General features: G+C 39.5%; 1 protein-coding gene across 5 annotated transcripts in view; it reads right to left on the bottom strand.

Annotated features, from left to right (window-relative positions):
* Positions 1 to 24,954, bottom strand: part of tnr (tenascin R (restrictin, janusin)) — a 238,953-nt gene that overhangs the window by 33,649 nt on the left and 180,350 nt on the right. For all 5 annotated transcript variants that reach the window (XM_077555881.1, XM_077555885.1, XM_077555883.1 and 2 more), the window contains 4 exons: positions 22,744 to 22,863; positions 22,409 to 22,552; positions 14,609 to 14,728; positions 12,561 to 12,704 (listed from right to left, as the gene is read on the bottom strand). In XM_077555881.1, the coding sequence (XP_077412007.1) occupies positions 12,561 to 12,704; positions 14,609 to 14,728; positions 22,409 to 22,552; positions 22,744 to 22,863 (528 nt within the window). The remainder of the gene's footprint in view (positions 1 to 12,560; positions 12,705 to 14,608; positions 14,729 to 22,408; positions 22,553 to 22,743; positions 22,864 to 24,954) is intronic.

Here is a 24,954-nt window from a genome sequence, read left to right as displayed (position 1 = left end):
TGTCAGCCAGAATTCTGGGATTTTAAGACGGCCAATTGTCATTGCACTTTGGCATTGCAAATGTGAAGGATAATTGATTGCTTTGAATTCATCTGGACAGAATGTTTATTGATCAAGGCTACTTTTGTCAATATCCCATGGAGGGAGGTCTCAAAGAAAGCGGGTGTGCGTTTAGTCCGCAGAGGCGGTGCGGGGGGCGGGGCCGCACGCATTGACGTCAAACCGTGCCAACGGCTCGTTTTCTCAGGTTGGGAGGGGCTGGTGCTTGGAGAGCAGAATAACCTACAATTTCCCATACAGGGGCGAATGGAGGTAAACACAACTTTGGTCATGTTTTAGGTGAGGAATTAGCATTTGAACATGGCTAAAAGCTCCGAAAAGTTGATTTTTAATGTTGCGGTCCCTTTAAAGCAACATGGTTAAGCAGCATTTAGCTGTTATGCTGTAGAGAAATGGAATAAGATGCCAAAAGAAGTGACGGCAGTCCCAAGTATAAAAGCTTTGAAATCCAGATGAAAAACTATACTTTTATTTTTTTTTGTAATTTTCGGACAGCTACTTTTTATTTATTTATTTTGCTTTTAAATGTGTCATGATCCGTATTTGTTTGGTTTCATATTTGGTTTTGCTTCATGTTGTGTCTTTTCTTGTGGTTCATGTCTTTCTCGTTATGGTTTTGTGTCCACCTGTTTGTCCGCCCCTGCGTCTACCAATCAGAACCCTCGGCCACTTGTATCGCGTGTCCAGCTGTTTCTCATTGTCTCGTTGCTTTGCTTGTATTTACTTCCTGGTTTCTGTTCACTTCTTGTTGGATCATTTCGTTTGCTTTCGCACCTCATCATGGTTAGTAGTCTTGTGTCTATGTACTGTAAGTAGAGATGGGACAATGAAGCCTTGTGAAGCTTTTGAGGCTTTGGGCTGATTGATTTGGAAAAAGAGTCGACGTTTCAAAGCCCCATAAGATAGATCGTACCGGTGACATCTGGTGGTCAGCTGGAGTCATAGCAACTATAATCTTCAAAGTGATTCGCCTGATTGATTTATATATTCCAACATAACACCAGTACATTCAGTCTTACATTTGCTCTCCTTTTTTTAAAAAAAATAAAATGTTTCAATGTGTTGCAATTTTTTGACACTGTACCAGTACTATGGTTCAATGTGATGTCCTGTTACTCATTCAATTTTTATAAACATGATTTGGATATGACACAAGTACGCTGTGAAGCTAGATGCCAAGTGTTTCAACATCAGTCATTGGGAGATGTGACTGAGGGTCTTGGAGAAGCGCTTATAGCAACTCGGTGGAAAATACTTGGGGTCAAGCCTGTATCTTCTACACATGATTTAAAAATAATGCATAATTGGAAACTTTAAATGCATCATTGTGGGAGTACTTTTGTTGGAAACATACCGAATAACTAACTTTTCCAGGTGAACATAAAGTGAAGCAAATATCTACATGGGGGAATTGTGCTTGTGCCCAACTTTTTATATTTTTTGGTTTTACAAGTTCTTATTAAAGAACAATATTTGCTCTATTGTGTTCGGCTTCTTCTCCATCCTAAAGCTCTCTCAAGTCAGTTTTCTCTCAAAAGGCTGTGGGCGCGGGGGAGGCAGTGTTTGTTTGCTGTCTCCTTTTGACAGCTGACACCTCGCCAAAAAGGTTTGAATCAGTTACGTAATTTCCGGTATCTCATTAGCGCGCATGAAGCCGCATACGTCATCAGCACGTGATCACGGAGGTTTGATCGGGGCTTTTGATACATTGTTTCGAGCAGTCTGTCTCACTCGGCTGACACACGCTCCGGAGTCTCAGTGTCAAACGTCTAGTTTAGTCTGTTTGTTTCTTTGTTTTTGATAGTAAGCCTAGTTTTCTTTTTATGTTTTGTTGATAAAACATTTTTTGTGAGCACAACTGGCCTCCCTCATTACTTCCTTCATTTGGGTCAATAACCCCCCCCCGCACACACCATGATAAAATGTCTATAAATCTTTTGTTTGCTTAAATGATGTAAATATTTGTTCTTTTATTCATTCTAAAAAGCTATTTTTGTTCTCTTTGCTTCGTGAATATCTTTGGTTTGTTTGTTAATGCTTTTAGACGTCGTGCTTTTGTTTGTGTGAAGCTCATCGAGTTGTTCAGTGTATGAAATGTGCAATAGAAATCAAAGTTGATTTCGCTCCCCTTCAGTCTTTGAGAACGGTTTGTTCTAAATCCTTTATCTGGAACTGATTTAATTTAATTTTTAATGCGCCAGACATTTTAATTGAACCATTATTTAAATGTTCCTATTCATTTACTTTTAAAAGCTTTTGAGGTGGCAAAGCCCTTAGTGTAAACATTTTGGGAATCACTGGTGGGATGACTGTCTTGACAAATGGAAATAACAAATCAATAAGAATAATTGCCTGGAAGGTGAGTTTATTTTCCGGCATAAACAAAGGAATAAAAAAAAATCCGAAGCAATTTCTGGCCCATTATGAACACTCCACAGGATTACAGAGAGGAGATCAGCAAGCCCACTTTTCCACATTAACTCCAAGCGCATCACATCCTCAAAAGCAAACTGCTGATTGTCGAACCCACCCAAGTTTTACCGCACATTACATCACACGGGCACGCTCAGCCTCTCCCCACACTGCTTTACATAAAATGACAGTGCCACAGTTTGAGCCACATCGCCTCACTTTCACCACCTTACATCACCTGTGTTTGGGGGGGTTTCATATGATGAGCGCCGGCCATGGTGGTGGCCAGCTCGAACCTCAATCTCGTGCATGATAGAAAGAAGATGACTTTCCATGCAGAAAATATGCTTCTTCAGGGTGCCAATCTTTACTGAGCCAAGGCACTTATTACAAACTCCACAGAAGAAAAACAATATAAAGTATACACATCTCATCATCCTGAAAGCCCATTTTTGGAGTAATGTAAGTGCTCCAAAAAAGTTAATCCAAAGTGATGTATTAAGTTAATTAAGTTAAAATGGTTCAACAATTCTTTTTTTTTAGAGTGTAATTAAAGTGAAAGTGGATAATTTTTTCAGTGAGCTGGAAAACGCTGTAACCACTTCTAGCGGATACACGAATAATCATGGAGGCTGCAGATACCAACTACTTGATACTTGAGGCAAAAACAATATGAGTGAGTAAGTCCTCCGCGGCACTAGGTGTCACTATAGCGCTGCGGTTTGACACATCGGTGAATCATCATCTGCGTCCGAAAGAAAGGTATTTTTAAAATTTTTTCGTCTTTGTGTTAAATGAAATTTTATATATCAAAAGTATGGGAGTAAAAATAAGAGTGGTATCAAACATTCTTAGAAACAATCAAATGAAAACCAGCAAGTTCAGCGGTTACTGAGCACGCCTTTTCGGGACGTAATGGAAACTAATTTGAATTGGAAAAATCGGTTTTGATTTAAGCAAACCGAATTGAATCGTTGCATTTTAGTTTGGGCTGTGCAATGAATCGAAATTGAATTACAATTTCAATTATTACACTCCACAATTACAAAATCAGCATAAAACTTATGATTATCAAAACTAATTTTGAGTTGAGTAAAAAAAAAAAAAAAAAAAAAAAAATCAACATTTTGTTTCGTCCAAAAGGAACTTGCATAATTATGTTTCAAATAATTATTATTTTCTTTTACAAATTTTTACATTTAAACATTGTTATTTTGTACCAAAAAATAAATGATCGTCCTAATCGTGATTTCAATTATTACCACAATAATCGTGATTAATTAATTTTTATTTTTTAATTTTCTTCTTAATCGAGCAGCCCTAATTTTAGTTTTTTTTTTTTTTTTAAACGTCCCCTCCTTAAATCGTATCACACTCCATGTATCAAAATACAGATTGAATCGTCTTTTATATAGACGGGCTAACAAATAGCATACATTTTTGTGGTGTCATAACTCTTTACGCAACGGATATTTTAACAAAAACGGTGCATCAACATATCGATAAATAATTTAGCTATCATCAGAGGCATATTTTCTTTATCCTCTGTGAAGAATGACTAATACTGCAGTTTACTGAGTCACTTACAGTAGTAGTGAAAGTCTTCTTTGCTTTTATCTACATGACTTCACTATACTGCCCCTGGTGGCCATGCCATGACTTAAACTAATGCATCAAGGCACTGCTGTGTAAGAGGCTTTCCTTTTTCTTTTTTTTCTCTGGAGAGCTCAGTATTGTTCATTCGGTAATTTTCCAATTTGACAGGTCATCATCATTGCTCTCTCTTTTTTTATTTATTATAAATTTTTATTTTGTATGTGGTTGAGTATATGCGTGTGAGTTTGTATTCTGGAGTTCACCTAAAACCTATTAAAAAATCCCATACCGTTCACCTAAACCGAACACTTCAGAACCCAGCCAGAGCCGTGAGGCCGTCAGGAGACCCGAGGAAGGACCAAAGAAAAGAAAGGAAAGAGACTTTCCAATTCACTCTTGCTGCCCACACTGACATCAACTCCCCCATGTACTATTTGATCAGTGACAGCTCAGTCATTAAGCTCTCTCTGACTGATAGTCAGTTCCACATCGGGAAACTTTACATTAAATGGAGAACAAAGAGAAATGGGTAGCTGAGTGCGTTTAAAAGAGCGTGCAGACTCAATGGTGCACTTGAAGTTTTGAGGAGGGGGGGTCCTCGCTAATAGGCAAATCTTCTACATATTCGCACTTGATATGATTCCTCTTGCACCTCATTTTTCCCTTTCCCCCCTCACCACCTATTCCCACATCCACATCCCGCAGCTTTTCTTTTTCCTCTCCATTGCACTCTTTATCTTCTCCATTTGCTTCCTCTTCTGAGTCCATGCCTCGACCCCCTTATCTGAAATCCCCGTTCTGACCGCATGTGCTGGAAGTAAGCTTACAAGACGTTGTGCGGCGGGTGACTGGCTCCTCAAATGACATTTGCGCACAGTTAGAGGAACTGTTGTTGTCGGACCGCGTCACAATAAAAGTGCCTTGACAGATGAAATGTGTAGCGACTTTTATTTTGGAGGTGCCGCGGGAAGCGTGTCACGACGTGACGGACGTGTCGTCCTACTTCTTTCTGTACCTTAAAAGGCTTAGCATATTTTAGCATTTTAGCAAAGAGTCCACGTCCTCGCCTGGAACTGGTTTGACAATTTTGACAACTTTGACATTAATAAAAAATAACAGTCGAGATTTGCCGAAAAACAGCCGCCACAAGGAGCGATTTGTTGATAAGTTCTTTTCCACCAAAAACCATATTGCACCAACCGCCAAGTGTAAATAACCGCCAACAATTGTATTTCTCTTATTTCATGAGTGCTAAACAAGTGAAAAGTGTTGAAAGAAATATGCTCACACTCGTGAAGGCGATGGAGTGACATTTGTATGTGAATGATGCACGTTAAGCCGACAGTTGGGCAATTTATTAGATCTATTATTAATTATTTTACCCAGCAGCAATCAAAAAATGCCCGCGAAATCCAGGAGGGACTGGCTAGGACTGTCTACAAATTACCTATAGATGACATAAGTGCCACAAATCACCATATATCCAGTATTTATTTTTATTATTATTATTATTATTATCATGATGATTGCTGTAGTAACTGGCAATGGTAGAACATACATCACCACTCCAAATTTAATGAATTATTATTATTACTATTATTATTATTATAATATGCCATATTATGGAGTGAGGCATTTGTGTGACATAAATACTCACAAAATAAATGAAAACACCCTATATGGCCTGGACGTAATATGAATTCCTTATAAAAAAATTATATAATAATAATTATATATATATATATATATATATAATTTAAAGTAGTGAAAATAGTTACTTTACCTGGTAAAGAGTTACTTTTATTATGAAGTAATTCAATTACTAACTCAGTTACTTTTTTAAACAGGTAATGAGTTAACTATAACTAATGACTTTTTTAAAGTAACGTTCCCAACACTGGTCTTGATGAAGCTCAGCGGCGAGATGACAGGCGAGAGTTGAGAGGTGAGCGGGCGACATTTCTTTTCAATTAGTACGAATTGACCATGAGGCGCTATTTCCTCATTTCGATTTTTTCAAACCGAGAGCGCTGAAGCAGGTGAGCAGATGTTCTGCCGGTTTGGCTCGGAATGGGATTAAGCACAGCATTAACTGAAAGCATAAACAATGCTTTCTGGAATAAACAGACACAGAGGCAGCAGATGGGATCATTTGTTCACGCTTTAGAATGGGGGAATTACCTCACAGGATCAGGTTAGACTTTTTTCCCTCCCGTTTTATAGCTGTAAAATAGAATTTCACTGAATAATGAGCTTGGAATGAATTAAATAAATAAATGATCTGAAGGAAACTGCAAAACTGTAATAATCAAATCAACACAGTGAGCTATCATTTAAATTTTGTTTTGACTCATTTACTTTTTTAAATCTTTTGATGTCACAGTGTATTTTCTATTTTACAGGGTTCCAATCTATTCATTTCTAATACTATCATAAAAGCAGAGTTTTTGTTTTTCCTATAAGCAGCTGCAGCCGGCGATCAAACTATTTTACAATTCATATCCACAATGCTTCTGCCATGAAAGAAGGAAATGAATGGGGTCTGAACAGATGTCCTTTCATTAGATATGAATTTAGAAGAAATAACATGTTGTGCAACAAAATGTTACGGCCGATCATTTCCATTTAAAGATGACATTTTATGGAAAATTGACTTTTCAATTGTTTGTAAACAAATAGTTGGCTTCCTGGAGTGTGAAATTTAACAGCCAAATAAATCTTTTGTTATTAGCCTATTTTTGAAAATGTGTGAGAGAAAGTCCTTCTGCATTTCCGTCCCACTGCAATGTGACAGTGGACAAACTGACATAACACTGTCTCTCCACCCATGCCTTGGTAATTAGGCTGGGTGAAGATCCAGTGCCACTTTCAAGAATTTGCAAGCCCGGGTTTCTGACTACACTGTCTGCAACAGTACATCAGAGCAAAAAGGTAAGCAGAGCTGCTATCGAGCTTTATCGGATAAACAGATTAGCATTAGCTAATAGGGTTAGCAAATTGTCAACACTAGATTTTTAGGCTTACTCGTGCATATGTGCTGCATGCACCACATATGATACAAATATCTACACACTGATGGACAAGTGCAATTTGGTGATGAAGTGGTGCTTCCACAAGGGAAAACAGAATCCATGCGGTCTTGTAACAAACAAGCAAACAAACAAAAAACAATCTATGTAATTCTTGATCCACGTATTTCTTGACAGCCGATTACGAGCATTTTTACTTATCTTTCAAGACCTAAAGAATATTGTGTTTTATGAAAATATAAGCACAGAACCTGCCAAAAGAAACAGTTGAATCTTTTTCGTGTGCAAGTAAAAAAAAAAAAGAAGTTGTTTTTTCAGCTTTTTCCATTCGTTGTTAATTATCGGTAGAGCAGGAGTTGGATTTACCAAAAAACACAGATTTCTGACCAAAAAGCATACAAAAATTATTGTAAAAAAGACACCCAACACTATAAACACAACATAAGACTACATACTGTAGTTCGCTCACAATCAGACTTAAAGGGACATTCAGTGATCCCTAGCGCCATCTAGTGGTCAACGAATAATTCATCCATTTAAAAAAAAACGACTGTTTATGTAGTATGCAAAAAAATATGTTGTATCGCATGAACATATTTTTTTAAATATATAATCATAGTTCTAGTAATCACTAATCATATTGCATTGCTGTAGTCTCACCTTACTAGAACTGCCATGTTTTGCCGCCATAGTTACCCCGGGTGGTGCTAGCATTGAGCGTCGGACCCAATGGGTCGGCCGCAGCTTAACTTCCACAGCTGGGGCTTGCAGGTGGTTGCCACTAACTCCCGTTGGGCTCGCCACTTGTCACTTTCTGTTTTGCTCTGGCAAGTTTTTACTAGCTTTTTCTCTTTTTTTTTACTAGCTCCTCCCGCTAGCCGCTCTGATTAGCCACTCCAGCCTATGGCTCTGACTAAATCCCGCTAGCCGCTCTTGTTCAGAGGTGCCAAATCCATGTACAGAAAGTAAAAACCCTGCCACAATTTGGCTGTGCTAGTTAGCTAGCTAGCATTAGGGGCTAAAGCCAAACTGTGGCAGGTTATTTACTTTCTGGAACTGGATTTGCCACCTCTGCTCTTGTTAGTTGATCCGGCTAATTCCGGCTCGCTCGGTCTCAAACATAAGGCAACAAATTAACTTGTTTTCCCCCCCAGCTCATTTATATGGGCTAGTGTGTCCTCAGCCTTTTCGCCACCAAGTCAGCTGAGGTAAAAACTCCAGCTCGCCATGACTCTAAACAGGATACTGTATGTATTACAGAAAATGGATTGATGGAAGGTTATTTGTTTATTTTTTAATCCAATTAACTTTCATGATGTCAAAAGTCCCGCTGAGGATGCCAACAACTCAACTAGACTGATTACGCTGCGCTTAAGTGAGGCTCCTCCTACTGGTCCATGACATCATCAAGACAGCCTCTTCTTGCGTCTGCTCCAAAACAGGCAAACGAACATTTTCCTCATTCCTGTCTGGAGGAGCATCAATTCAACTCCTAGTTTTCTATTGTTAAGACCGAAGAAGTCAGAGGGTGCAGAGGCATGCGACGCATCAGGCAGGACTTGTTGTTTCCAAATCTGAAACATCGTGTGCAAGTAAAGCACCGGTATGGGTTCGACAGTGCATTTCTCAGCCTCATTTATGTTTTCAGGTCTGTGCAGCTCTGGCATATCTCACCGCTGCTGCAGGAGAAGTTGACGCTCCTCTGGGAATAAGAACTCCTCTGCTTACTTGCTTTTTTAAACTCCCAAAAAGTTTACAAAGTTGCAGCTTTGCTGAAGTGAAACAATTGTTTGTACATAAATGTGGTGCGAAGCTTGTGCTCCTGTTGTAGCAGTTTCACCGTGTACACGTTAAGTTGGACACAGCGTGCTTCAAGGGAGACGATTCCAAACTTTTTCCCTCAAGTGGCCAATTGGTATACGTGTCATGGCAGCTTAAAGAATCGGATATCTTCAGATGGAATTAGGCCTCTTCCAAATGTGGTACATATTGATTAAAATACATTTAAAGTTATTAGGACACTTTTTAAAAACACATTGTAAACTTATTTGAAAAAACAAAACATAAATATAAAATGTATAGAAAACTAGACAATGTAATTTCTGGAGACTGAATGAAAAATTGTGGAATGATTTGGAATGATATTGAATGACATGACCTGGAATGAGATGTTTAAGTTGGAATCGGTTAAAAAAAATCTGGAGAAATTTTGGCTTTTGAAAACGTTGCGAACGCAAAATTTTATATATTTTATTTTAAATAAAAGTGAACATACACTTTTAGTGTTTTTATACATAAGCACACTGTACTTGAACACGTTGTATTTGCACTGTACTAGGATGTACCTAATATTTTGGCCAATATTGGGTAAACCTACACACAAGAACTAAGGTATACCTAATATTTTGGCCAATTAAGCCAAAAAGTGTACCTAATCTTTTGGCGATATGCAAAAATATGACACAAAAATCCGGGACATGCCTAATATTTTGGTCAATATGGCCGCCCTATTGCCCACAAACAAGAATCTGGGGTGTACCGAATGTTTTGGCCAATATGGCTGCCCCCTTGCCCACACGCAAGTATCCAGGGTGTACCTAATGTTTTGGCCAATATGGCCGCCCCACTGGGACACAAAAATCCGGGACATACGTAATGTTTTGGTCAATATGGCCGCTCTATTGCCCACAAACAAGAATCTGGGGTGTACCGAATGTTTTGGCCAATATGGCTGCCCCCCTTGCCCACACGCAAGTATCCGTGTGTAACTAATGTTTTGGCCAATATGACCTTTCCATTGCACACACGCAAGAATCCAAGGTGTACCCTAATGGTTTGGCCAATATGGCCGCCTCATTACCCACACGCAAGAATCTGGGGTGTACCTAATGTTTTGGCCAATATGGCCGCCCCATTTGCCCACAAGCAAGAATCCGGGGTGTACCTAATGTTTTGGCCAATATGGCCGCTCTATTGCCCACAAACAAGAATCTGGGGTGTACCGAATGTTTTGGCCAATATGGCTGCCCCCTTGCCCACACGCAAGTATCCGGGGTGTACCTAATGTTTTGGCCAATATGGCCGCCCCACTGGGACACAAAAATCCGGGACATACGTAATGTTTTGGTCAATATGGCCGCTCTATTGCCCACAAACAAGAATCTGGGGTGTACCGAATGTTTTGGCCAATATGGCCGCCCCCCTTGCCCACACGCAAGTATCCGTGTGTAACTAATGTTTTGGCCAATATGACCTTTCCATTGCACACACGCAAGAATCCGAGGTGTACCCTAATGATTTGGCCAATATGGCCGCCCCATTTGCCCACAAGCAAGAATCCGGGGTGTACCTAATGTTTTGGCCAATATGGCCGCCCCATTTACCCACACGCAAGAATCCGGGGTGTACCTAAAGTTTTGGCCAATATGGCCGCTCTATTGCCCACAAACAGGAATCTGGGGTGTACCGAATGTTTTGGCCAATATGGCCGCCCCCCTTGCCCACACGCAAGTATCCGTGTGTAACTAATGTTTTGGCCAATATGACCTTTCCATTGCACACACGCAAGAATCCGAGGTGTACCCTAATGGTTTGGCCAATATGGCCGCCTCATTACCCACACGCAAGAATCTGGGGTGTACCTAATGTTTTGGCCAATATGGCCGCCCCATTTGCCCACAAGCAAGAATCCGGGGTGTACCTAATGTTTTGGCCAATATGGCCGCTCTATTGCCCACAAACAAGAATCTGGGGTGTACCGAATGTTTTGGCCAATATGGCCGCCCCCCTTGCCCACACGCAAGTATCCGTGTGTAACTAATGTTTTGGCCAATATGACCTTTCCATTGCACACACGCAAGAATCCGAGGTGTACCCTAATGGTTTGGCCAATATGGCCGCCACATTTGCCCACAAGCAAGAATCCGGGGTGTACCTAATGTTTTGGCCAATATGGCCGCCCCATTTACCCACACGCAAGAATCCGGGGTGTACCTAATGTTTTGGCCAATATGGCCGCCCCATTTACCCACACGCAAGAATCCGGGGTGTACCTAATGTTTTGGCCAATATGGCCGCCCCATTTGCCCACACGCAAGAATCCGGGGTGTACCTAATGTTTTGGCCAATATGGCCGCCCCATTTGCCCACACGCAAGAATCCGGGGTGTACCTAATGTTTTGGCCAATATGGCCGCCCCATTTGCCCACACGCAAGAATCCGGGGTGTACCTAATGTTTTGGGCAATATGGCCGCCCCATTTGCCCACACGCAAGAATCCGGGGTGTACCTAATGTTTTGGCCAATATGGCCGCCCCATTTGCCCACAAGCAAGAATCCGGGGTGTACCTAATGTTTTGGCCAATATGGCCGCCCCATTTGCCCACACGCAAGAATCCGGGGTGTACCTAATGTTTTGGCCAATATGGCCGCCCCATTTGCCCACACGCAAGAATCCGGGGTGTACCTAATGTTTTGGCCAATATGGCCGCCCCATTTACCCACACGCAAGAATCCGGGGTGTACCTAATGTTTTGGCCAATATGGCCGCCCCATTTGCCCACACGCAAGAATCCGGGGTGTACCTAATGTTTTGGCCAATATGGCCGCCCCATTTGCCCACACGCAAGAATCCGGGGTGTACCTAATGTTTTGGCCAATATGGCCGCCCCATTTGCCCACACGCAAGAATCCGGGGTGTACCTAATGTTTTGGGCAATATGGCCGCCCCATTTGCCCACACGCAAGAATCCGGGGTGTACCTAATGTTTTGGCCAATATGGCCGCCCCATTTGCCCACAAGCAAGAATCCGGGGTGTACCTAATGTTTTGGCCAATATGGCCGCCCCATTTGCCCACACGCAAGAATCCGGGGTGTACCTAATGTTTTGGCCAATATGGCCGCCCCATTTGCCCACACGCAAGAATCCGGGGTGTACCTAATGTTTTGGCCAATATGGCCGCCCCATTTACCCACACGCAAGAATCCGGGGTGTACCTAATGTTTTGGCCAATATGGCCGCCCCCCTTGCCCACACGCAAGTATCCGTGTGTAACTAATGTTTTGGCCAATATGACCTTTCCATTGCACACACGCAAGAATCCGAGGTGTACCCTAATGGTTTGGCCAATATGGCCGCCCCATTTACCCACACGCAAGAATCCGGGGTGCACCTAATGTTTTGGCCAATATGGCCGCCCCATTTACCCACACGCAAGAATCCGGGGTGTACCTAATGTTTTGGCCAATATGGCCGCCCCATTTGCCCACACGCAAGAATCCGGGGTGTACCTAATGTTTTGGCCAATACGGTCACATAAGAATCCAGTGTGTAAAATCTGTGATATAGTGGAACTGGGAACATTTTATATTCATCAGCTCCTCTAGTTATCCATCCAACTTTGCTTGTTTACTAGAGTGTCATCAATGAAGCGAATGGAGGCTTAAGAAAGATATTAGCTCACGTGTTTGGAGGTTGGCGATGACGGTGCCGCTGGTGAGGGGTCCTTTGGTGGCATAGAGGGCTACGGAGTAGGACGTGCTGGGCTTCAGGTTGGACAGCTGGTGTTCCTGCTTGTTGCCCTCCACCAGAAACGTATCTGCAGTCACTAAAAAAAACAAAAACAAAAGGGAGAGACTTGCATTTCATATTTCATCTGGGCTTGGGTAGAGTTTGATTGTTTCATTTAATGGCACTTCTTACTTTGTGAGTGCAGACAATAAATGATGTCTACTTGAAATACCGAGGTTTACTTATTTTTATTCAATACACCAAAATACAAGGAGAAGTTATTGACTGTTTGTCTAACACTGAATTTTCAGTCCAGTCTATCAGGATTTAGTTTGAAAATTGACCGAGAGTTGAGCGGTGCTGTTTTATCTGGACAGGCAAGAAGCTGAAATCATGAAAACTAAGCAACCCTTGACATTTGTTTTCGGCAGCTCTATCAGGTATACGCATATCACATATCACAAAATCGGCTATACATTATTGATCGTCTGACCACAAATATTGTTTATGTTTATTACAACAGCTCGTGTTATGGTTTGTTTACTCAGACAACCAATTTTAACAGCAGGTGATACTTATCTATATGTTTAATAATTTACCATAAGCATGCGTTTCAGATGACAAGTCATTGAAATCATCGATTACAGCAGAATAAGACGGTTGCGGGCAGGACAGGATAACCCGATTATCTAAATGCTAAAGGTTAATAACTGCCAGCTGACAGTGGCTGAAGAGACGACATTATGAATGTCAAGTGGTTCGAAGCCAGCTTTGCTCCATGGCACATCTCCGATGCTTCGCGGAGCAAATTATAAAGAGAGACCCTGAGAGGCCAAGCAATATGGCAATCTTTCACCTATCTGGATAAGGCTGTCAGACGGTGAGGACACGGGCGGCGTGGCAAAAAAAAACAAAAAAAAAAAACGCTGCGAGCTAACTGCAATGTTTTCAACCGGCCTTAGAAGTTCAAGCAAGCATGATGAAGGACGGGGAGGGCAAGACAAATGAGTCCGTGTCGCCTCGGAGGATGTGTCACACTCTTAATGGGAAAAGCTTTGCCTATTGTATTGCATCTATCTTCAGTGCCTGAATGGTGAAGAATACAGTAAAGCTGAAAATCCCGTCCCACAGCGCCCCCATTTGCAGGGGAAGTGCACTGAGTTCTCTTTGATGAGGTGAATGGATCGTATTCGAAAATGTTTTGTAAACAAACACATATAATACTGTCAGCTCTGTCAAGTGTGCCCTTTGAAACTTTCAAGTTGCTAAAGGTTGTAGCCAGTACGAGCTGGATAGCATTCAGGTAAATATGGTTGGAAAAGGTGTTTCCCTACAACGGCGTAATTAGGGCCACGTATATATATATTTTTCGGGGGGGTAGAGTAATATTCGGAGAAAAAACTCAAAAATTTGCCACTTTATACAGTCACAAATCTGCGACTGTATAAAGTGGCAAATTAGCAACAACAAAAAACTTAGGACAAATACACTTAGCGTAGCTATAGTTTAACAAGAGGGTTTGTTGGTTCGTGGTTAATGGGAGACTGTTTATAAAACAAAAAGGCAGGATGGAGATGGATTAATTCTTAATTTAAACTTTACTCATCATACACAGCAGCTAGTGCGAAAATCACTTCCTAATAAAATACAAATATATTATTTCACAAAAAATCAAAAATTGCTTCAACCATCGATTGAATAACACTTGTTTGGTTGGTCGTTTGGATAATATCCATTTCTTTCGCCGACCCGAAAGTAAACAAAAAGAGGAATTGCGGAATATACTTGCACTATGCACGGTTAACTTTGACGGTGCTGTTAACTCACAGCGTGACTAACCATGTTTTGAACAACGCATATTTGCCCGCGGGTTAGTTAACGGCGGGTTAAGAATTTAACCGGCATTTAGGGGTTAAAACCGTGGTTAAAATAACCGAGAATTGAACAACCGGGTCCAGATAGCGTCCCGTTGATTCAAAATAGTAATTCAGAACAACTTACCCTGGTCTTGTGTGAGAGTCAGCACGTAGTTGTCGACGATGGACATCGGTGGGTTCCACCTCAGCAGGGCTCCTTGCGGAGTGATGTTGAGTGCGGTCAACTCTGATGGCATGTCCATGGCTGGAATTGAAACAATGAAGGTCGCTATTCAAATATTCATTTCAGCGTTCGCACTCATTCACCGGCAGACTTCCATGGCCGTCGATGGCGGTGAATGACTTAAGAAATAAACAACAATAATCATGTAAACATGCCCTGATGTCTTCGGGTAATCAAGATATTTCCCGATTAGAGTGCAGAGATAACTCTTTGACTGCCAAAAACGTTAAATAACGTTTAGTAAAATCCTATGGAGGAGTGCCAAAGACGTTAAAAGACGTTTGTTTCAAAACAGAGGTGAAACTAACTATTTTCTATTGTTGATTACTGAAAAACGGAATAAGGTAGAAACAAACTTTTTTTTCTGATGAAAGATGAGAGTCCAATCTTTCATTTGGTAGTATGTGTGTTTCCATAGTCCAAACACATAATTTTCTATGACCTTGAAAGATCAGTCAAAATGCTTAAAATCGGCTGGCACTGGCGACAACCCGTTTCTGAAAACGTCTGGCAGTCAAAGAGTTAAATACATCCACAGCTGAGTGGTAATTATCGACTCCCATGCATTTTTCATTAATACAGGTTAACAATGAGACTTTGCCACAGTGACCACATCATACTCAAAAAGAAATTAGTAGTGAAATAGTGCGCAGCAGACGTTCACCTTATGCTCAACCCTCTTTCTAATTTCATTCTCAGACGGCCGGACATGCCAACACTGAATTTAAATTGGATTAAACCTTTAGCCTCAATGTTTCGACCCCAATTTCCCCCCTAAGGCATGTTATTTTGGCACAGCGTGAAACATGGCAGGCAAGCACAGAACACGGAGTGCGCCACAGTCTAGAAAATAATTAATACTGTCCTATCCTCAATAGAATTAAAAAAACAAAAAAAACTGACTGTGAGTCCTTATCACTCGGATAGATAAGTAAACCTGAACCAAGTCATTACTTTGATTGCCAAAAGGTTTAAGCAAATTATGCAGACGCTTAAGTCAATTAGATTGGCAATGGGGAATACATAGAGCGAGGGGGGGGGGAGCGGGGGTGGGGGCGGGGGTGGGGGTCAACAAAAACGGGCAACTCTCTCTTTTATCAAGGTCTTTGATAATCCAATCAGCGTGCTCCATCTTCTGATTGCTCTCGTGAATCTCGTGTTTGAAAAGTGGACGGGACAACAAGATAAGTCACAGAGGTTCGAGATAAAATGTTTTTTTTTTGGGGGGGGGGGGGGGGGGTTAGCTATTAGTACAATTGAAGAGTAAAAAGTGTAAAACTAGACAAAATGCAATTACTGCAGAAATTGCGTGGGAATGCTGAAAAGCTGAATGCTAAGATTTGAACGCATGTGCTTAAATCATTTCAGTGAAATTATGCCCTGACATGATAGTCAGTTGGTGTCGAACCATCGAATGTACTAAAATGTGGCGGGAGGCAATTGCTCTAAGCACTGAGCTAACTTGACTTGATTTATTTTTGAAAAGTGTTATCTGATGTTGAACGCTAACATACATTTTAATCAATTCAGTGAAATTATAATCCATTTACTGATATTGATAGTCAGTTGGTATACACTTACTTTAATGGCCATGGATATATTTGCAATGTACAGTCGGAGGTTGGATTCAAACCTGCGACCTCTCTTGGTTACTGGACAATGCACTTTACCAACTGTGCCACTGAGCAGTATCAGACAGGTGGGCGTGGAAAGTGGGTTTTACAAAAATTCCAACGTCTGTCCAATTAAAAATGAAAAGTTGATATTTAAAGTTAAATCGTGCCAATACTGTAAGTCATGTGAATTCATATGAGATATACCCCAGGAGGCGTGAATTTTGGTTGAAATTTGAACGGCGTAACGTATGTGGGAGTTGTTACGCGACAAAAAAAGTGTGGAGAATAAAAATCACAATACCATGTATGTAATGCTTCAGTATTCCCACCAAAAAAAAAAGAAGTTAGGAGTTATTGGAAATGAAGGAATTTTTGGGTTATTCTTTGAGACGGCAGCAAATATCGAGAGAAATCACAGGACGTTGCATCATTCTGATCCTCTACAAAAGTCCAAAAAGTTGATTTATTTATTTTTCTGTCTGTTTAAACTAAGACTCGGGGGGTAGGGGTTCAAATTTGGAGGAGCCTTTTGATGGAATGCGCTGATCCGCTTCAGTATGCCGGAGACACACTCCTGCCTTTTGATTGGATGTTGTGTTTCTTGTTTGCAAGTCCTGTTAGCACACCGCACTGTACCGTGTCGTGCTAATTAATTGGATTTAATTAGTCAAGCCGTCTCACCGGTACGCTATGATGTCACACTGTTTAGGTAGCAGCTGATTCAGCCGCAGTGGAAATGCGACCGTGATCAGGATATTTCAAGAAGCCAAGAACATCAACAGAACCGACTTGATGGAAACATGCCTTTAGTAAGTGTTGTTTGAAAATGTTCGTGGAAATTCAAAACAAATAACTTGAAATAAATTCAGTTCAATTATTGTGGTCCCACTATGTTGCAAAGTTTTCCGTTTAACAATTTTATGGTTTCTCAAACCAGCATCTGTTCTTGACAAATCAACACCACTGATGAAAACACCAAACTCCTAGAGCAGGCGTCCGTGCAAATTCAGGGAAAGTCTATCTGGAGGGCTGCATCGGAATGAAGTGCAAGTAAAAATTTGACGGCATCACGTATTATGGTAATAGATTAATTTTCTTTCTCATTAGTCGTTTAGTGGTGTTTTAAAGATGCACACTCACTAACTCTTTTTTTTACATTACTGAATTGTAATTCCACTGTTTTAGCACTACTGAATACATCTATTATTCTTTAGTGTTAGCTTTAATAAGTCCAGGAACACACCAGCTGTCCTGGTTGACCAGGAGGTCATTCTAATTTGTGCAATGCCTGTGGCCATTATGTAGAGCGGATCGAGGGGACACAACAGTCCTTCCTGCGTGTGACCTGTCATTACTATTTAAACGCCAATGTTTCACCGACAACTACTAATAAAGCGGTATGAAAATGTTACGTCACAATTATTGGTATCATTTTGAAGACAAATCTGCAAGCCTATGTGATGTTTGACATTAGAAATTGAAAGTGAAAAAAAAAAAAAGAGAGCAATGATGATCAAATCGGTAAAATTACCGAATGAACGATACTGATCTCTCCAGAAAAAAAGAAAAATAAATTGAAAGTGAATTTTTGAGACCCTGCAAAATGTAATTAAAATGACCAGACCAAAAGACAAACACAAGAAATGGGCAAATCAATGAAAAAAAATCTGTCTGGAGCCGCAAAACTTTCCTTCCAAATTAAAAGCATGGATTTCAAAATTTGATTTTAATTAAACATCACACACTAAACAGCTTCAGGAATTCTTAACATGGTAAATCATACTAAATTACTTGAAGCCCTAATGTACTGAATTGAATTATTTGCATTTCACTGTGTTATATAACTCATAACTCATTCACTCGCAGCCATTTTTCACTGAAGCAACCCCCTTTGCTCCCGGCTGTTTTACTGGATTTTGACTGATTTTGCAAGGCCCACATAATATTGTGTTCCATTGCTATAAAAAACATGGAACCTACCAAAAGAAAGATTAGTCTCTTCTTTTATCAGGCAAAAAAAAAGTAAAAATATTTCTATCTCTTTCCGTTTTGCTGCAATTAGCATTAGTTTCATCATTATTCACAAATCTATTTAGAAATGTGAGTAAAGTGGCTTTTTTTCAACATGGCCCTGGTTGATCTCTTTTGCTTTGATGCCACCTGCTGGCAGTTTGTGTGATAACGACCATTTCTTCAACTGTTCTTTGCAGTTGAGAGGCTGCATTCAGGCCTTGTGTATGCTCTAGCATAAAAAAACAGCAACATTAAAAACGTATAAATATGTCTTTGGGACACTTAAAAGATTTAAAATAGAACATATTTCTTCGAGTTTTTGGGAGCAAATGAGTAAAAAAAGAAGTTGTACAACCACATATTTTGATTGTGACTTTTTTTCTGGCCACTGGGTTATTTGTTTCATCTTATTTCTCGATTTAAAAAATATATATTTAATTGTGTGATCTATTCAAAATGACTTATAAGCAAATATATTTTATTTTAATTGTCATTAATTTAATTTAATTTTAAGGAAATTTGCAGTAGTTTGGATATATATGTAATAAAAAAAAAATCTGTCATTGTTTTTGGGGAAATTTTATGTATCATGAGTACTCATGGTATCGGAACTTGGTATCGGTATCAGTGAGCACTGAATATTTGAGTATCGGTCTAAAAAATCGAACATCCCTAGCCATAACTACATTGAAGTTTTCAACATTGAAGCTTTTGTCAACTCAAGCACTTTGATTCATTTAATCCAGCCAAGCGCTGAAAAACCTCAAACTGCTTTCCTCATCTATTTATCATTCCGCCCTTCCATGCGCAACGTGATTCACAATACCGTTGATTCGAACCTGATAGCCATCCCACACCGAGCTACGCGCTCTTTGGGAAGCTGATAAATTAGCCGGACTTTAACAGCCTTTACTCCAACTCCAGCGTTGGGAGGCCAGATCATTTATTAAAGGTCGTGACATTTTGCGTATGAGGGCATTGTTAGTCCTTAAACATCTCATCACGGAGCCCATTTACTCGCAAGCCAAACAATTTTTCCTAAATGCCAGTGCATTAAGTGTTTGGTGACAACATGAAATATGGCTCCTCGCTTTTCTCATCTCCTCTGATAATTAAACAGTCATCACATATTTCCCCCAACCAATGTTGGACCACGATGGCAAATCCCAAGTGTGCTATTGTTAAGAAATGACATCCTTGGTCGGGTATTGTGAGCAGTTTAACGATGTTCTTTTCCGCCTATTACAACGTTGGTGGTTCTGCTCGACAAGCACACTGGGATTGTTAGGCTCTCATAATAGAGGAAGTGTGAGTGCGAAACGAGAGGTGGGCAAAAGCAAGAAAAAGCTCAAGAAAGAAGTCTCTCAGCTTTATTTTACCTCCGCTTCAATGAATCCTTGAACCTGGCGAATCACGTCTCATTGACATGCAAACACACCTTCTGCTCCACTCTGCTGAGCTCCCTTCACACCACACACACACACACGCTCGCACACACACTACAGATTCTGCATACACCACCGGGAGTGTGTTAATTTTATGTGATGGGGAATTCTTTGAATGAGAAGAAGCGTCTTCCATATTTCTGAGCATTCATGCGAAAGTGAGCCGTGCCGCTTGATTCCTATTGGAAAAATAATCAGAGGTGAATCCTCCCGCTCGCAGATGGGGAGAAACTGGGGGTGGGGGGTGGGGGGGTTCTTTTTAAAAAGAAGCGATGAAGCGAAAGAGCGGGAAGGTGGGCAAGGAGGGGTAAAGATTGAAGAGGGCAGACGTGAGGCGAAAGGATAAAGAGAATGATGAGGGATGGACGGCGGAATGGGTTGCCAATTATTGGGTCAGGGGGTCGACATTTTCATCTCTCGCCGCAATGCCAGATGCCAGAATACACTTTCATTTTGTCTGATGCTCGTGTATTGTTACCAAGGTTATTTTAGGTAGCGGAATAAATATATACAGTGATAACTTTATTAAATCCCTTCATACTATCACAGGTCTAAAAACTTTTTCCACGTACACAATATCATAATTTCTCTCAAATATTGTACAGGAACCAGTCTAAATCTGTGACAGTGAGCACTTCTCCTTTGCCGAGGTAATGCATCCCACCTCACAGACGTGTTATATCAAGATACTGATTCGACACCATGATTAGTGCACAGGTGTGCCTTAGACTGCCCATAATAAAAGGGCACTCTGAAAGGTGCAGTTTTGTCAGTATACAGTCAATTTTGTAGAGTACATTATGTCTAAAAAGTATTTGGTCCCACTCTAAACAGAGTAAAATTTACACTTGGAAGAGAGTAAAATTTTCAGATTAGCTCAGGTGGTAGAGTGGCCTTCTCCCAAACTGAAGCTTGTCAGTTCGTTCCTCAACCCTTGTGTACCGGTAACTTTATTTGAATGTTGTTGTTGTTTTTTTAAAGTAAACTAATAAAATGTTCTCACAAAATTTCCTTCTGAAATGTAATTCGAATTTAGTGAAAAACAAAACAAAAACTTTACTACACTCTAAAAACAGTTTGGTCAAAAGTAAGACAATTATGGATCAAAATGGACCGATCCTCTTTATGGGTCAATTTGACCCAACTTTCTGAGCTGTTTAATACAAACTGACCCAATTTTTGACCCAAGTAAAGAATCTGACCAATAATTATGAGTTGATTTACACTAAAAGATTCATTTCTTGACTCAAAGTTGGATCAAATAGACCCAAGTAGAGGATCGGTCCATTTTTGACCCATGTTTGACCTGTTATTAGAGTGTAGGTTTTTGTCATGGGATAGGCCATTTCTCTCGTTCACAGTAAAAATATTTTGAGTAAAATTTACTCTGAACATTTTACTCTTTTTCAAGTGTAAATTTTGCTCTGTTTATAGTGGGACCAAATATACTTTTTTTTTTTTTTTGGAGTAAAATTTACTCTGAACATTTTACTCTTTTTCAAGTGTAAATTTTACTCTGTTTATAGTGGGACCAAATAGACTTTTTTTTTTTTGAGTAAAATTTACTCTGAACATTTTACTCTTTTCCAAGTGTAAATTTTACTCTGTTTATAGTGGGACCAAATAGACTTTTTTTTTTTTTTGAGTAAAATTTACTCTGAACATTTTACTCTTTTCCAAGTGTAAATTTTACTCTGTTTATAGTGGGACCAAATATACTTTTTTTTTTTTTTGGAGTAAAATTTACTCTGAACATTTTACTCTTTTCCAAGTGTAAATTTTACTCTGTTTATAGTGGGACCAAATAGACTTTTTTTTTTTTTGAGTAAAATTTACTCTGAACATTTTACTCTTTTCCAAGTGTAAATTTTACTCTGTTTATAGTGGGACCAAATAGACTTTTTTTTTTTTTTTGAGTAAAATTTACTCTGAACATTTTACTCTTTTCCAAGTGTAAATTTTACTCTGTTTATAGTGGGACCAAATAGACTTTTTTTTTTTTTTTTTGGAGTAAAATTTACTCTGAACATTTTACTCTTTTCCAAGTGTAAATTTTACTCTGTTTATAGTGGGACCAAATAGACTTTTTTTTTTTTTTTAAGTAAAATGTACTCTACAAAATGTACTGCGTATTGACGGATTTTCTGGATGATCTCGGCAAAGGAGAAGTGCTCACTATCACATATTTAGACTGGTTCCTGAACAATGTTTGAGAGAAAATGTGATATTGTGTATGTGGCAAAAGTTTTACATCTTTGAGTTCATCTCACAAAAAAATGGGAGCAAAATCATGTTGTGTTTATATTTTTGGTGAGTATATGTCGAAAAAAAGAAGAAGAAAGTGGTTGGACGAGTATGTGCAATATGAATTTTGAATGAATGTATAATGAAACGTATGGTGCAAAAGTTAATACTAAAACTAATAAAAACTCAACTAAAACTAAACATTAAAAAACAAAACAATCAACCCGCTCTGAAAATGAATAAAAATTAAGTTGATTAAAAAAAACAACTCAAAATGAAATAAAAACGTAAAAAAAACTGTGATTGTTACACTGCAACTCTGAATAAAAAGGACAGCAGGACACTAAATAGTGACATCATTTCATGCCATGTTTTCCCCGTACCTGTGAAAACCGAGGCGCTGACCATTTTGCTCTCCTGGCTCCCCCTGACAGCGTTGAGACTGATCTCATACTCGGTAGCAGGGAACAGACTGGACAAGGTGTAGTTGGTCACGTCGCTGTCAATCACAACGCTGTCCACTCGACCTGCGGGAAACACATGAAAACTCAGCTTTGTCTTAATTTCCAGCTTGTCGTGTACAATCTGAAATACGGCTACTATTCAATAACACTGAAGGGGGGACTCAAAAGATTTATAGCTATAATTTAAGACTATAATTAAGATTCATTGGCAAAAGATGATGCTATTAGAGTTTAAAATATGGAAAATGAAATACCTCTGGCTGACTGGTAGGAAAGCTTATAATATTCAAATGGAGCCAGCGGTTTAATCCAGGAAATGGTCACGATGTCCTCAGCCACGGCGGACACCGTCATCTGCTTGGGCGGGTCCATACCTGCAGTAGAACGCAGAGTTTGCTGAAAAACACAGCTGATAACAAGACTAAGTGCAATTTCTGTAGAAATTGCGTGGGAATGCGGAAAGCTGAATGCTAATGGCTGAATGCTAATAGCGGAATGCTAATAGCGGAATGCTAATAGCGGAATGCTAATAGCGGAATGCTAATAGCGGAATGCTAATAGCTGAATGCTAATCTGAATTCTTACGAAATAAATTGAAAGATAAATTATGTGAAAATTACAAAGTATTCATTGTAGTTGAAAGATAAATGAATAAAAAGAACACCAAACCCGGGAGGCGTGAATTTTTGTTGAAATTTATATGGAAAAGTGTTATCTGAAAGTACCCTCCATTCATTTAGATGGAAAAGTGGAACTAATGATATCCAATGAAAAAATGCACACACAAAAATATCGCTCAATAGCGCCACCTAGGCATGCAGTACGCTCCATTCCTTTAAATGGAGAAAACAAAATCACTCACATTAATTTTAAGGGTTTTTACAGTATACAGGAAAGTCCAAATTTGAAGTTGTGCACCTTCACAACATGCTGGGCAGCACTGAGGTTTATTGGTAGAGATGCCGTTTTATTAACAGCAAGAATTTTGCTGTTTTATTATAATTTTTTTAAACGGAGAAGAGAGCAAATATGCTTTTTGAATAGGGCTCCAACTGACCATGATTGATTAATTATAAAACATCAATTCTTCCTAAATATCAAGGACAGATAAAAACTCCACAAACGTTAAATTCCAGATAAAATTCCGTGGAGGCAGTAACTGATCAAATTATTATTATTATTATTATTATTATTATTATTAATGAAAGTAACACGTGTTATGGTCACAAGTGTCACACAAACATTGACATCAGCATGGATGAGATGAAATTATTTTCATAATCTAATTCAATGATTGTAAATATAAATTTCAAAGATTCTGAATTGTCTTAGTGCAATAAGTCAGGTCTTTCATAAATGTAAGAAAATACTTTTAAATTTATGTGAACAGTCAATTTCAAGAAAACAGTAAGATACAAAAAACTATAATTTTAAATTCTATTTTCTTATGAATTCATGGGAAAATTTAGTTAAAAATAAAATAATCGATTCATGGTTTCATGAATTAATATAATTGAAAAGAAAAATCGATTCAAATCTCCTACGCACCGGCGGCCACTGTCATATGGTGTTCCACAGGGTTCAATTCTGGGGCCCCTGCTGTTTTAATTCCATTTGAAAGAAAACATGAAATGAGCCCACATTTGCATGTGTTGCTGCTGTGTGTTTTGAGGTTCATAATTCAATTCATAAATTAAACTGAAGAGAAAAAAAAGGTTGAATGGTGATCATTCTCTGACAAAAATGAGCATATATGGCATAAACAAACGTGTCAATTGGCAGAGAAGATATTCAAGGACCGATCCACGCTCCTGCCAAACAAAACACAATCAACATTACAGAGAGTGAACACTTCTAACCCAAAGGAGATTTCTTCCCCACCTGCTGCCAATTTGTTTACCCGAGTCTCCGGAGACTATCGAGCGAATTGCGGAAAAGGTTACAGCGGAGACAATGTGAGCAAACAATTCATCTGATGGCAGTTACTTAGTTATTGGGGGTAATGAGGAGGAGATTAAAACACTTCCATCTTTTGCAAGAGGAAAGCGGTCGCACGGGCAGCACTTCAAATCAAAAGAATAATGACTTTTGTATTCATGAGAAGAAGGGCTAATTTATAATTCCTGGCTTTGAAATCATTTAATTCCCACTTGGCTGGAAAACAGCAGCTTCTTTATAAAAGTTGCACCCATTGGGGCGGATATGGTTATCTTACGAATTGTGTTTTCTTTGGTAAAGGTGAAACTTGCATGGTGGTGTGTGTTGTTTATTATTTAATGAAGTTTCCCTTAAAGACAGGAAAAGTGCAGAATGCAAAAAAAATAAAAAATAAAAAATGCTCGGACTAAAAAGGCTGTGCAGTCATTCACATTTCATTTGCTTTGCGTAAGACCGTTAATGATCATGAAAGAAATGCCTTTATGGATGCGTCTACGTTTGTACGCAGAGTCGAAGACCAGCAAAAC

The sequence above is a fragment of the Vanacampus margaritifer genome, chromosome 2 (genome assembly GCF_051991255.1).
Source record: "Vanacampus margaritifer isolate UIUO_Vmar chromosome 2, RoL_Vmar_1.0, whole genome shotgun sequence".
Classification (NCBI taxonomy): domain Eukaryota; kingdom Metazoa; phylum Chordata; class Actinopteri; order Syngnathiformes; family Syngnathidae; genus Vanacampus; species Vanacampus margaritifer.
This window is presented reverse-complemented; position numbering and strand designations above follow the sequence as displayed.